Source organism: Nycticebus coucang, chromosome 22 (assembly GCF_027406575.1).
Source record: "Nycticebus coucang isolate mNycCou1 chromosome 22, mNycCou1.pri, whole genome shotgun sequence".
NCBI lineage: Eukaryota > Metazoa > Chordata > Mammalia > Primates > Lorisidae > Nycticebus > Nycticebus coucang.
Genome location: NC_069801.1, coordinates 5640421 through 5653966, shown reverse-complemented (window position 1 = coordinate 5653966; position 13546 = coordinate 5640421). Strand labels below are relative to the sequence as shown.

General features: G+C 55.2%; 1 protein-coding gene across 7 annotated transcripts in view; it reads left to right on the top strand.

Annotated features, from left to right (window-relative positions):
* Nucleotides 1-12864, top strand: part of RERE (arginine-glutamic acid dipeptide repeats) — a 413923-nt gene extending 401059 nt beyond the window's left edge. For 5 of the 7 annotated variants that reach the window (XM_053575354.1, XM_053575351.1, XM_053575352.1 and 2 more), the window contains 10 exons: nt 391-483; nt 933-1132; nt 2090-2251; nt 3155-3268; nt 3538-4868; nt 4992-5202; nt 5985-6708; nt 8987-9133; nt 9573-9753; nt 10172-12864. In XM_053575354.1, the coding sequence (XP_053431329.1) occupies nt 391-483; nt 933-1132; nt 2090-2251; nt 3155-3268; nt 3538-4868; nt 4992-5202; nt 5985-6708; nt 8987-9133; nt 9573-9753; nt 10172-10205 (3197 nt within the window). In that variant the 3' untranslated portion in view covers nt 10206-12864. The remainder of the gene's footprint in view (nt 1-390; nt 484-932; nt 1133-2089; nt 2252-3154; nt 3269-3537; nt 4869-4991; nt 5203-5984; nt 6709-8986; nt 9134-9572; nt 9754-10171) is intronic. The other 2 variants (XM_053575353.1, XM_053575356.1) reach the window with 2 other exon arrangements.
* The last annotated feature ends 682 nt before the right edge of the window (nt 12865-13546 follow it).

The following is a 13546-nucleotide window of genomic DNA, read 5'->3' as shown; positions in this document are numbered from 1 at the left end:
ATAATCCAATAGGACTTGGGAGGCACTTGTTGGAGACAGTTCCTCAGGATGTCTTGGTATATCAGGAAGACAGCATAGATATGCTTTTCCCAGTTCACATTTGTCAGCTGTGGACACCAGTGCCAGCCACCCCAGGATTCGGGCGTGACATCAGCCACTAGAGCCAGGGAAGGCTCTTGCACACTGCCCCTCACACACAGGCTTTGCTCTGGTGACTGACCCTGAGGAATGTGAGGTGACTCTTTACGAACACTGTCCCACCTCAGCTTGTGGAGCTACTCTGACAGGTGTCTCAGAGTGCAGGGCAGCCCAGAGGTGACGAGGTATCTCCAGGTCTTGGCTAAGCACCATGGTGTCTCCCCCTCTCTGCTCTGTGCCCACCATGCCCAGTGGACCTGAGTTCAGCCAGCGAGGATGACTTTGACAGTGAGGACAGTGAGCAGGAGCTGAAGGGGTACGCCTGCCGCCACTGCTTCACCACCAGTAAGTGGCCTTAACATACCCTGGGATGGTATGGTGGGGGGACATACTCACATCTGCATCATCTTTTGAAGTCACTTGGGAAAGTTGGAAATCTTTGTTTTACTCCACTCCCCCATTAGTAGTCAGGATGGAACACTGACCAGTAGCTAGGCCAGACTTGCTCAAGTGGGGGCAAGAGGAATCCCATGGCTCTGAGGAGCTTGCTGTCAATTCCTCCTGAGGCCTCAAGAGGAGGCAGGCCAGTGACACCCCCAAGGCCACCTCTGCCAGTGCTGGGGACAACCCAGGGCAGCACCACCCTGGGTTGTCTGTCAAAACCCAGCACTGTGTGTTTCTGGGGGCACCGGGGTTGGGTGGAGCCCATAAAAGGTCGCCTCTGGCCGAATGTCCCCAGAGAGAGAAGTAGTTTCCACGGTTGGCACCCCTGTACCCTCCTTTCCTGCACACAGCCTCCAAAGACTGGCACCACGGGGGCCGGGAGAATATCCTGCTCTGCACCGACTGCCGCATCCACTTCAAGAAGTACGGCGAGCTCCCACCCATCGAGAAGCCCGTGGACCCACCGCCGTTCATGTTCAAACCCGTCAAGGAGGAGGACGATGGGCTCGGTGGGAAGCACAGCATGAGGACACGGCGGAGTCGGGGCTCGGTGAGTGCCCTGTGTCCACCGGGCTCCTCAGAGCTCCCCTCAGGCTGTGGAGGGGGTCACCTCCACTGTAGCGTTATCTGTTGTTTTCAACTTACAGATTTTTTTTCTGTGGTTGTTAATGTTTAATCCTGTTCTGGACATTTCTGGTACATTTTTCTACTCCCTCCGCTCAAAGCCAGTGCAGAATGCACCTTCCATAGACAGACTTTGTTCTTAAGCTGCAAGTGTGGCAGGGGTTTCTGGAGAGTTTTCCTAAGTTTGGGGCCCAGAATACTGACGGGTCTTTCATTCTTGCACTGGCCTCCCTGGTTACCCCTTCTGGCAGGTAGGTACGACTGTCTACTTTCCCCTGCCCCTGTTGTCCTGTCCAGCCTGCTGGCAGCCTGACCACTGCCTACTCAGAAGGGAGTTGGTAAGCTGGCCTGAACCATCAAGTCTCAACCTCTCCTGAGCCCCTGTGGCTTTACAGAAAGATGCTGAGCGGTTTGAGAGCTCAGCTGCAGTATCATGAGCATGAGCTCTTTAGATCATTTCCTGTCCTTTGAAATTAAACTCAAACTTTGGTTTGGTTTGGTTGGGAGAGTGGGCAGGTGCATGAAATAAGCAGAAAGGGTGAGGTGCTTTAGAGGTGACCTCCAGGTGTCAGAGCAGATGGCCCCAGACCACTTTCTGTTGCTCAGAAAGCGTCATTCATGTTCAGCACGCGTTGTTTAGGACCGTCTTTTGGGCTGAGTGCTTTAGATGTGAGAATGGCGATGACACCTCCCTCCCCCAACTCGGTGCTGACCTCTATGTGGCGAGGGACAGGCGAGTCTGCCTGTCATTTGCTAGGGGCTGGGATCTGCTGAGAGAATGGTGTTGGGGACGGCTGTTCATGCTCATGCCTGCAGCTGGGCTAGGTGGGCCCACATGAGGACTGGAGATCTGGTGTCACCAGCCTCTGGTTTGGGTGGGCAGATGTCGACACTACGCAGTGGTCGAAAGAAGCAGCCAGCCAGCCCCGACGGTCGCACCTCGCCCATCAATGAAGACATCCGCTCTAGTGGCCGCAACTCCCCCAGCGCTGCCAGCACCTCCAGCAATGACAGTAAAGCAGAGACAGTGAAGAAGTCAGCCAAGGTCAGGTGCTGGGGGGTAGCGGGGCTCCTCAGCCTTTCCCTCCCAGTAAAGCTGGTGTGCTGGCCAGGCACGGTGGCTCGTGCCTGTGATCCCAGCACTCTGGGAGGCTGAGGCAAGTGCATCACTTGAGCTCAGGTGTTCAAGACCAGCCTGAGCAAGAACAAGACCTCATCTCTAAAAAAAAACAGCCAGGCATCATGATGTACACCTGTAGTCCCAGCTACTCGGGAGGCTGAGGCAAGATAATCACTTGAGCCCAAGAGTTTGAGGTTGCTGTGCACTGTGACGCCACGGCACTCTACCTAGGCGACAAAGTAAAACTGTGTCTTAAAACAAAAAAAAAACCCTGGTGTGCTGGAGTGAGTTCACCTCCCTCAGGTGGGGCTTCAGGCCAGGGGCCTTGGAGAAAGGGGAGCCAGCACTGGCCTTTGGGGGCCACCTTTGCCTTGAGCATCCTAAGGCAGAGGGTGGGAAGTGGTTGAAAGGGCTCCCCACAGACACCAAATTCCACGGAGCTTAAGACCCTGCTACGAGGTGGTGTAGTGTTTGCCCGTAACTATATACTCTCTCGTACACTTGCGTCTCCAGGTGACTTGCACCTCGTTAAATGGGAATGAGCAATGACAAAAAAAAAGATACAAACACAACCATTGCAGTGCTGTTTTCAATCCACAATTAGTTGACTCTGAAGATGCAGAGCCCACAGACCTGGAGGGCCGACTGTAATTCCTATCCCCAGATATTTTTTCCTTCCTGGCCCTGGTTGGCCCCTTCCAGAACTTTGTTTCTGGAGATGGAATTCAAAATGAGAGGACAGTGTCCATGGACAGCTGTCATTCCCTCTTGAGGCTAATGCGACATAATGCCTTGGCCTGACTATTCCTGTGGACTTTCCCACCACAGAAGGTGAAGGAGGAAGCCTCATCCCCTCTTAAGAGCACCAAGCGTCAGCGGGAAAAAGTGGCCTCTGATACAGAGGAGGCTGACAGGACCAGCTCCAAGAAGACAAAGACCCAGGTAAGGTTTGCAGCAGAGCCTTGCTGGCCACAGCTGGCACTCCAGGAGAAACCCACTGCATCCCAGGTTGCAGTGCCCTGTCTCCCAGGATGATATGGGTAGGGACTGGAATGGCCTTGACACTGGCTGGGTCGAGGCAGGACCTGTGGTTCCTGGAGCTGGGCTTGCTACTTCATCTGCACTGCCTCTGTTGTGTGCCTGGCACCAGAGAGCAGGGCTGAGGAGCTCTGCCCTCCAAGGGCTTCCATCTCTCCCTTCTTTGGCTCTAGGAGATCAGCCGGCCCAACTCACCGTCTGAAGGCGAGGGAGAGAGTTCGGACAGTCGCAGTGTCAATGACGAGGGCAGCAGTGACCCCAAAGACATCGACCAGGACAATCGCAGCACGTCCCCCAGCATCCCCAGCCCCCAGGACAATGAGAGTGACTCAGACTCTTCAGCCCAGCAGCAGATGCTGCAGGCCCAGCCCCCAGCCCTGCAGGCTCCGAGTGGAGCCAACCAAGCACCCTCCACAGCCCCTCCAGGAACACCCCAGCTTCCTATTGCAGGGCCCCCCCAGGGCTCCGCTGCAGCCCCACCACCACCTAACCAGCCACAGGCTCCAGCTGTGCCTGCTCCCCACACCCACATCCAGCAGGCGCCTGCCCTGCACCCACAGCAGCTGCCCTCACCACATCCCCCACTGCAGCCACTGACTGGGCCGGCCGGCCAGACCTCCGCCCCACCACATGCCCAGCCCCCGCTGCACGGTCAGGGCCCACCTGGCCCTCACAGCCTGCAGGCCGGGCCCCTGCTGCAGCACCCCGGACCCCCTCAGCCCTTTGGCCTCCCTCCCCAGGCCTCTCAAGGCCAAGCCCCTCTGGGGGCCTCCCCAGCTACAGCACACCCCCACACCACCCTGCAGCTCCCGGCCTCTCAGTCAGCTTTGCAGGCCCAACAGCCCCCACGGGAGCAGCCCCTGCCGCCAGCACCCTTGGCCATGCCTCATATCAAACCCCCACCTACCACACCCATCCCCCAGCTACCGGCACCACAGGCGCACAAGCACCCACCCCACCTGTCAGGACCTTCACCCTTCTCCATGAACGCCAACCTGCCACCCCCTCCAGCCCTGAAGCCCCTGAGCTCCCTGTCCACACACCACCCCCCATCAGCCCACCCCCCACCCCTGCAGCTCATGCCTCAAAGCCAGCCATTACCTTCCTCCCCTGCTCAGCCCCCTGGGCTGACCCAAAGCCAGAGCCTGCCCCCTCCTGCTGCTCCCCACCCCTCCACAGGGCTCCACCAGGTGCCCCCCCAGCCCCCATTTGCTCAGCACCCTTTTGTCCCTGGAGGGCCTCCTCCCATCACTCCTCCGACCTGCCCGTCCACCTCCACTCCACCTGCGGGACCCAGCACCTCAGTCCAGCCACCCTGCACTGCTGCTGTTTCTTCAGGGGGCAGTGTGCCAGCGGGGGCATCCTGCCAGCTGCCCACTGTCCAGATCAAGGAGGAGGCTTTGGATGATGCTGAGGAGCCTGAGAGTCCTCCACCCCCACCAAGGAGCCCATCTCCTGAGCCCACTGTGGTGGACACCCCCAGCCATGCCAGCCAGTCAGCCAGGTATCTGTTCCTAGTATCTGGGTACAGGTGGGGTGTGGGCGGCTGAGCAGTTGGGGTTTGCTGGGAGGCAGGGCAAGGCAAAGCCTTAGGGGAGCTCCCGGCAAGAGACGTGACCTTCCTTAGGTTCTACAAGCACCTGGACCGGGGTTACAACTCGTGTGCACGGACAGACCTGAACTTTATGCCTCTGGCTGGATCCAAGCTGGCCAAGAAGAGGGAGGAGGCCATAGAAAAGGCCAAGCGAGAGGCTGAGCAGAAGGCCCGAGAGGAGCGGGAACGGGAGAAGGAGAAGGAAAAGGAGCGGGAACGCGAGCGGGAGGCCGAGCGGGCGGCTGTGAGTCTTGAAGAGGGTGGCTCCTATAGGGGGGCGCTGGCCCCCGGGCCTGGGAGCCACACTGAACCACCCAGCTCCTGGAGCCCAGGGCTGCCTGGCTCATTCTCCTGCAGCAGGAGGGTGAGGTGCTGCTTCCACCCCTCCCTGGGTGTCTCTCAGAGCTGGACAGCCCCGAGTTGCTGGGTGACTGGTGCCTGGCAGGTCCAGCCTGACTCAGCAGTGACTGGATGCCATATGCCTGGCCGGTCCTTCCCCTGCAGCCTGTGGACTTGTATCTCCTGCATAATTTGAAGGAGCCAGAGAGAAACAAGAAGGGAGGATCTGGGCAGAGAAGCAGGCCCTTGGGGCATAGCCAGGCTGCACAGGAGCCTCCAGCAGCCCTGCCCTGCAACCCCTCATGGGCTGGGTCAGCTTGGGCCAGCCTGGGCTTGCTTCTGCAGGTGGGAGGAATAGGGAGCCAGCCTGAGAAACATCATGAGAGGCCTAAGAGGCCTCTGGCCTCCGGGCTCAGTGGCGCACAGCCCTGTCCCCTCCCTGTCTCACTCACAGATGCCCTCACGTGTTACCTTCGCCTCACAGTTACACTAACCCGTGTGGGGCATGAGGGTAGCTGCAGGCTCAAGTAAAACTGTCACAGCAGGGTCTGGACAGCATCTTGGTCTCTGTGTTGGGGTGAGATGGCCACGTTGGCCTGTAAGTGCAGAATGGGAGCAGGGCAGGGCCCACCCAACTCAGATACACTGGGCAGCTGGGCACTCCCCTCACACCCTTCTCTCCTTCAGCAGAAGGCGTCTAGCTCAGCACATGAAGGCCGCCTGAGTGACCCACAGCTCAGTGGTCCAGGCCACATGCGGCCATCCTTCGAGCCACCACCAACTACCATTGCTGCTGTGCCCCCTTACATCGGGCCAGACACGCCTGCCCTTCGGACTCTGAGCGAGTATGCCCGGCCCCACGTCATGTCGCCCACCAACCGCAACCACCCCTTCTACATGCCCCTCAACCCCGCTGACCCCCTGCTGGCCTACCACATGCCTGGCCTCTACAACGTGGACCCCACCATCCGGGAGCGGGAGCTCCGAGAGCGGGAGCTCCGGGAACGGGAGATTCGGGAGCGGGAGCTGCGGGAAAGGATGAAACCAGGCTTCGAGGTGAAGCCCCCCGAGCTGGATCCCCTGCACCCAGCCACCAACCCCATGGAGCACTTCGCCCGGCACAGCGCCCTCACCATCCCCCCGACTGCTGGCCCCCACCCTTTTGCTTCTTTCCACCCGGGCCTGAACCCCTTGGAGAGGGAGAGACTGGCCCTGGCAGGCCCCCAGCTGCGGCCAGAGATGAGCTACCCTGACAGACTGGCGGCCGAACGCATCCATGCAGAGCGAATGGCATCACTGACCAGTGACCCTCTGGCCCGGCTACAGATGTTCAATGTGACTCCACACCATCACCAGCACTCACACATCCACTCTCACCTCCACCTGCACCAGCAGGACCCTCTCCACCAAGGTGGGTGCCCTGGCCAGATTTGGGGAAGGGGCATGGCCTGTTAGGAAGAGTCACTATCCCAGAGCAGTGTTCTTTCCTGAATGAATCCCTGATTCTTGGTGGGTCTTAGAATACTCAGCATCTACCTAGGAATCCTGGTGTTCCTTTGGCCCAGTGAGCCTTTGATCTGCTCTGCGCCTCAGCTCTCCAGAGCTGCAGGTCCCCGGGAAGCTGCAGTACCAGGGACCTTCTGCTTGCAGCCTCCTGGGTAAAACTTAGGTTCTCAGTTCTGTGCCTGGGTGGGAGTAGCAGCCTGTGCTCACTGGGGTGAGTGAGGGCAGCAGGACAGTGCCTTGTGGCTTTTGGAGCCAAGGAAGCTGCAGGTGAAGTCACTGGGCTACTCAAAGAAGCTGTAGGTTGAGCATATGGGGAAGGGGGCGAGGGAGGAGGTGGGCAGAGGGAGGGTGATTGGTGGGACGACACCTGCGGTGCATCTTACAAGGGTACATGTGAAACTTAGTAAATGTAGAATGTAAATGTCTTAGCACAATAACTAAGAAAATGCCAGGAAGGCTGTGTTAACCAGTGTGATGAAAAATGTGTCAAACAGTCTATAAAACCAGTGTATGGTGCCCCATGATTGCATTAATGTACACAGCTATGATTTAATTAAAAAGAAAGAAAGAAAGCTGTAGGTTGTCACGGAGGGAGAACTGAGAAAAGTCCTGGGCAGGTGCGGTGGCTTGTGCTTCTAATCCCAGCATGTGGGCAGCTGAGGCAGAAGGATTAATTGAGGCCAGCCTGAACAACATGGCAAGACCCTCTACAAAACATTTTTTAAAACCACCTGGGTGTGGTGGCAGGCACCTGTAGTCCCAGCTATCTCAGGAGGCTGAGGCAGGAGGATTGGTTGAACCCAGGAGTTTGAGGCTGCAGTGAGCTTTGAGAGCACCACTGTGCTCTATCCTGGGTGACAGAATGAGACCCTGTCTCTATAATTTAAAAAAAAAAAGAGTTCTCCATTCTCTTGGGGAACAAGGCTTCTGGCTTTGACTGAGTATACTGAGCTGACCCCCTTGGCCACAGCTTCCCTGTCCTGTTCGCTCTGGGAATAGGAGCTCCTTGAAGGTCAGCTAAGTGATGAGCTTAGGGGAGGCTTGACTGGGGCAGAGGCAGGCAGAGCTGACATCCCCACTCCTGCTGCAGCTTGGCAAGGGAGAGCCAGAGGGAGGTCTGGCTGTGTTCTCGAGAAGGCAAGGTGCCCACCCTGTGGGACTGGGGCCTGTGTGGGGATAACAGAGGAAGTGCTAACAGAGGAGGGCCCAGAGGCAGGCCAGGCAGCCACCTTGCCTGGAGACACCAACTGCCTTTTCCCCGCTGTGTGCCCAGTCCTGATAGAGAAGAGTTCACCATCCAGGTCCTGGCTCCTGGTGCTTTGATATCCCATGCTGCGGGCCTTGTGAGCCCTGTGAGTAGAACGTGAGGACAGGCAGGCATTCATTCATGCATCATTGAGTCATTCAACAGGTGCTCACTGAACCCCTGCCTACATTTATTCCCAGTTGAGGGAGAAAGTAGACATATGCCAGGTTGTGAGAAGTAAGTAAATGTTCTCGAGGGAAATAAATGGAGGAGAGAGGGATGAGGAGAGCTGGGGGTGGGGCTGGGGAGCAGGTTTGCAATTTTAGAGAAGACTGTCAGGAAAGGCTGCCAAGGAGGTCTTTGAGCAGACTTGGAGATGAAGGGTAACCTGTTGCAAGTCAGGGCAGGGGTACTCAGATAGGACCCCAGACCACCACTGATACCCTTCCCAGTGGTCGTGGTGGCCTGAGCAGGGACTGGGGAGGCAGGAGGTAGTGCAGTGGGGGTGGATCATGGTTATATCTGAAAGGACAGCGGCTCAGTCTGGAGCCAGCGGGTGAGAGAACAGTATGAGCTGTGTCCCCGGCCCGCAATACCCACTCTGCCAGCCTCCTGTGGGTGAAGAGCAGGGCAGCAGCCCTAGGAAGGGGGCCAGACCGACACTGGCTAGAGCAAGGCCGTGGGTTCCTGGGACTTCACAGGTGCTGGTACCTGTAGGGAATGCTCAAGAATCGGGGTAGGGGGAGGAATGTATGCTTCAGGGGTCAGCGCCACGTCTCCCTGACACTGGAGTTCCCATAGGACGTGGTGGGGCAGCCAAGCCTGATGACCAAGAGCTAGCTTGGGTGAGGAGGGAGTCACAGCAGTTCCAGCCAAGGAGGGCAAACATCAAACAAGGCACACATCTCCTGCATCTGGACTTTTGTTCCTTTCTTAGGCTCTGCGGGCCCTGTTCACCCACTGGTTGACCCTCTGACGGCTGGCCCTCACCTGGCTCGTTTCCCCTATCCCCCTGGCACCCTTCCCAACCCTCTGCTTGGACAGCCTCCTCATGAGCACGAGATGCTTCGTCATCCAGTTTTTGGTAAGAGTTTCCATAGGGGAGGGGTTGGGGTTCCCGGGTGAGAGATGAGTTGGAGGTCTGGCCTGCTGTCTGCATGTACTCCATTCATTCATTCATTCATCATATGCTGAACAAATGTAGGTTCTCGTGTACTTTGTACAAGGGGTCTATATGGGAACAAGGCAAGCAAATTCCTGCTTTCAGAGGGCTTCCCATGCTGGGAACCGTTCACATGTTACTGGCAGCCTTGCTGAAAGCCATGACTACAGGGTTGGTGACAGTAACAGGGGCCCCTAATCTGGATGGGGCTCAAAGGAAGGCCTCCCAGGTGGAGAGATGCCCGGGCCAGGCCTGGAGCAGGGAGGGCTCTGGCTTGTCTGTCCAGGAGGCGTGGCCGCTGGGCAGACGCTCTCCTGGTCACTGTGTCTGTCTGTAGCAGAAGCTGTTTTGTGTTTGGCAGGTGCCCCCTACCCTCGAGACCTGCCGGGGGCCATCCCACCCCCAATGTCAGCAGCCCACCAGCTGCAAGCCATGCACGCCCAATCTGCAGAGCTGCAGAGACTGGCCATGGAGCAGCAGTGGCTGCACGGACACCCCCACATGCATGGTGGCCACCTCCCGAGTCAGGAAGATTATTACAGGTACGGCGGGAGGGAGGGAAAGGGGGACCATGGAGCAGCAGTGGCTGCACGGACGTCCCCACATGCATGGTGGCCACCTCCCAAGTCAGGAAGATGATTAGGGGGAAGCGGGAGGGAGGGAAAGGAGGACCATCTGGGGCCACGGTCCCACCCAGCCCACCTGTGCCCACTGTGCTCTTCTCCTTTGCACCAGGCCCTTCCTCTTGGCCCTACTGGGCCCTGTGGGGACCCCCAGGGAAGGACAGGCGAGGGATAGGTCAGCTGTGGGGAGGCTGCTGGGTTTGCATCAATGGGGACCCTTGCTGCCGTGTGTCTGGAACCTCCAGGTTCCTGCTGACCCCTTTGGGTGCTCTGAGCCTGCCTGAGCCACCTGCCTCAGCCCGGTGCTAAATATTCTTTCCTTTTTTGTCCTTTTCAGTCGACTGAAGAAAGAAGGTGACAAGCAGTTATAAGTTATTTATTTGTTAACGCTGGCTGTGGAAACCCCAGTTCTTGGGGGAAGAAACAGGACTTTTTACATACAGTAGGAGCTGCAAAAGCGAAAAGAATATCTTCTAAAGATTTCTTTATATATTTAAAAGCCCCACAACTAAAAATGTATTCACATAATAGTGTTCGTTTGTCAAAAGGATTTCCTGAGACTGGCTTGGGTCCCCCTGCATGACAGTCCCCCGGAAACTTAGCAAGTCCTGGACTGGACTGAACATTCAGAACGTTCCCTGCAATCTTGGGGTTTGGCTTTAGTCTCCTTTCCCTTGATTCTCAGTAGGTGCTAGACTCCACTTCACACCCTCCACTGTGCGTGCAGACACACTCCGTTACGTGTGTGCCAGAACCACAAGGTTTGCAGATAGGCAGCATATGAGTTTGGAATCCAAGAGCTATAATTTAAGAAAAAAAAAACTTTTATTTTAATACATTGTAGGAAATCTTCATAATTTGAGAAAGTTCTGCAGCATGGCTTTTTACGTCTGTAAATAAATGATTTTAGAACAGCCTTTTTTTCCTTCCACAAACTACTGTTCTGATCTATTTTTTTCCAGCCATGTCACTAATTGTGAATTCCCACCAGCTATTGACAGAATACAGAGTTGATTTTTTAATAAAAAGTTATATATAATTATCCCTTTAATTAAAGGGAGCAGATGGGCGTTACTAATTACAATGGGCAAAAGCTTGGGCCTAGGCGTGGTCACAGCAGTGAGCATCCAGGGGTCTGCAGGGACAGTGTTACAGCTCTTCATTTTGCTGCTTTGAATTTCACTGTCTGGTCCTAGCATGTGCTTTGCCAGTGGTGCAGGAATCCGGTAGATCTCATTTTGCACAAGGAGTACAAGAGTTAAATGTTCACTTTCCGTTCCCTGGTGTCACTGTTGTTCTGTTTCTGCGGGATAGTAAGCACATTTTTATGTGTGTCTGATTGTAGGTTTCCTTATAGATTTCTGTGCATACTTGATTGTTCTGGATGAATTGCCTTTTTTAATATTTTGAAAATTTCATAAACATTCTAGAAAATGATTCCACACAAGTAAATCAGCACATGAAAGACCCAGGACATATGCTTGCCAAAGCAGTCTGCTAGAAATCTGCCCCTAGCACATGTCATCATTTGGCTCTTCTTTGGATGAGGACCAAGCCAAGCCATGCTGGCCACAACAGAAGCTGCTTTTGGGAGAGGGAGACCCTGAAACTGATATGGTTGTGGGTGGCAACCTGCATTTTTAGCCCAGAAACAAGTCTGGATGGTGACCCATGCTGGTCTGGAAAGCCACATCCTGCTTTTCCTCCTGGAAGCAGGAACTGGAGTCTCGTCCGTACACATGAAGTCACAAGCAGGTTTCCGCCTGGCAGGGGCCACTTCACAGGCAGCAGCCCTTAGAGCAGAACTGCCCTGAGAGCCACGCCACCGTCCAGCTTGCTGGCATGAGGTACTAGCAGAGGTGGGAAGTTCTGGGCTATCTGCCTGCGCCTGTGGGTCAGGCCTCTTCTCACTCTTGAGGGCCGTTTCTGCCATTGTTTGTGGTGGTCACATCCAAGAATTGTCAGACAAAAAGATAACCACACTGTGGGTCTGTGGACACCAGGTGCGTCCAGGACACTCTGCGTAGGGGTAGCAGGAGAAGCGGATAGTTTGATCTAGAAACCAGCGGGGGTCAGCTCAGATTCAGGCTCTGGGCTCAAACCTGCATCAGGGGCGTTTCCAGTTTTCATTAACACTGTGTTTGGTTTCAGTTGAGATAATACTGTTTGGTCTGTTGAAAATGTTTGTAGCGTTTTTTTTGTTTTGTTTTGTTTTTGTTTTTCATTTTTCTCTCATTCCATTTTTGCCTTAACTTTAGTTCCTTAGTGGGGAGGCAAGTTCAAATTAACCTGTCATTAAATTTCTGGTGGCGTTGGCGGGGGAGGCAGGTGGTTCTGCGGCAGGTTTTTCCAGGGCTCTGGGCAGGGTCCCTTCCTGCTGCTCCCCGGCTCCTACGGCCATGCCACCACCTCCTTCTCTTGTTTTTTTTTTTTTTTCTTCTCTTTTGGGTAGAACAACACGTGTGTCTCCCATTCAGTTAAACCTTCTTTGTCTCCTTTCTCTACCATTCGTTTTTCCAAAGAAGAGAAAAAGTGAAGTACTTTGAAGTCTGTCCTTGAAACCTGTCTGAGGTGTTCTGTACGTTTTGATTTCTCCCCACATCCCCAGGTGAGGCACTGAGATTCTTCCACTGCAAACCCCACAGCCGACAGCCCTTACCTGGTCAGTGGCAGTTTGTTTTGGAGGCTGTAGACCTTCAGGGTGTCTTTGAAGCCCAACCACTTGGTTTCCTTTTGGGTTGTCCTTGCTTTTGTTTGAAGTTTGGTTTTGCTTCTGTGTCTCGTACGTGTCTCGTTCCACGTGTCGAGGGTGAGCTTCAGCTTCACTGCGGCAGAGCAGAGTGTACATTCTGATTTGCTACCTTTATATATATCTCGAAGCTAACTGTATATATGAGTAGTTTGCCATGAGATAACACAGTGTAAACAGTAGACACCCAGAAATTGTGACTTCTGTGTTCTCTCCATTTGAGTATTTTGTAATTTTTTTGGAAATATTTGTGGACATAAATAAAACCGAGCTACACTACACCACCTGGTGTCACCAGTGCCCTGCGTCTCATTCGAGGGGGTACTGGCTGTTACCCCTACCCCAGGAAAGGGGCCGAGGGAGAGTCTGCTGTCCCTGCTGCTGGGAACCCTGCTTCCTTCCCAGAAATCCATGTCTTTGCTAAGAAGGGCTTCTCTAATGAGTGTGTGTGCTCTGCTCCTCAAGCAGCAGGACCGGCCCTGAGGGGGTATTGGCATTGGGACGAAGAACACCCCGGCCTCCCATTTACCCCACAGCTCTGTAACGTGTGGGTGTCACTCCTTCCCTGCTTAGGAGAGAAGCCGGAGACACCCAGTCCAGAGCCCTACGCTACTCTTCTGCCTTGTCCTCTCTCTACCTCTCCCGAGGAGGGGCTGCCAGCCCAGGCTGCAGGTGCCTCCAAGCCCAGCAGGTCTCTCCCCGCGAGATGCAGCGGGTGTGGCCACAAGGGGGCAGCAGCCAGAGGCTTGTGCGGTGCTTCATTTTCCTGAAGGGCATTTTCAGGACTGTCCCTGGGGATTTTTATGTTCACCTTTTCATCTGGGATATAGTCATGATTTTCTAGGTGTTTTCAAAAGTTGAGACAAGAGCAGCCCAGAGAGGTCACTCTCAGGAAACCACCCTATACCAGGCAGGGTCAGCCCCATAGTGGTGAAGGCTGGGGAGACAGAGTCAGGCAGAGTG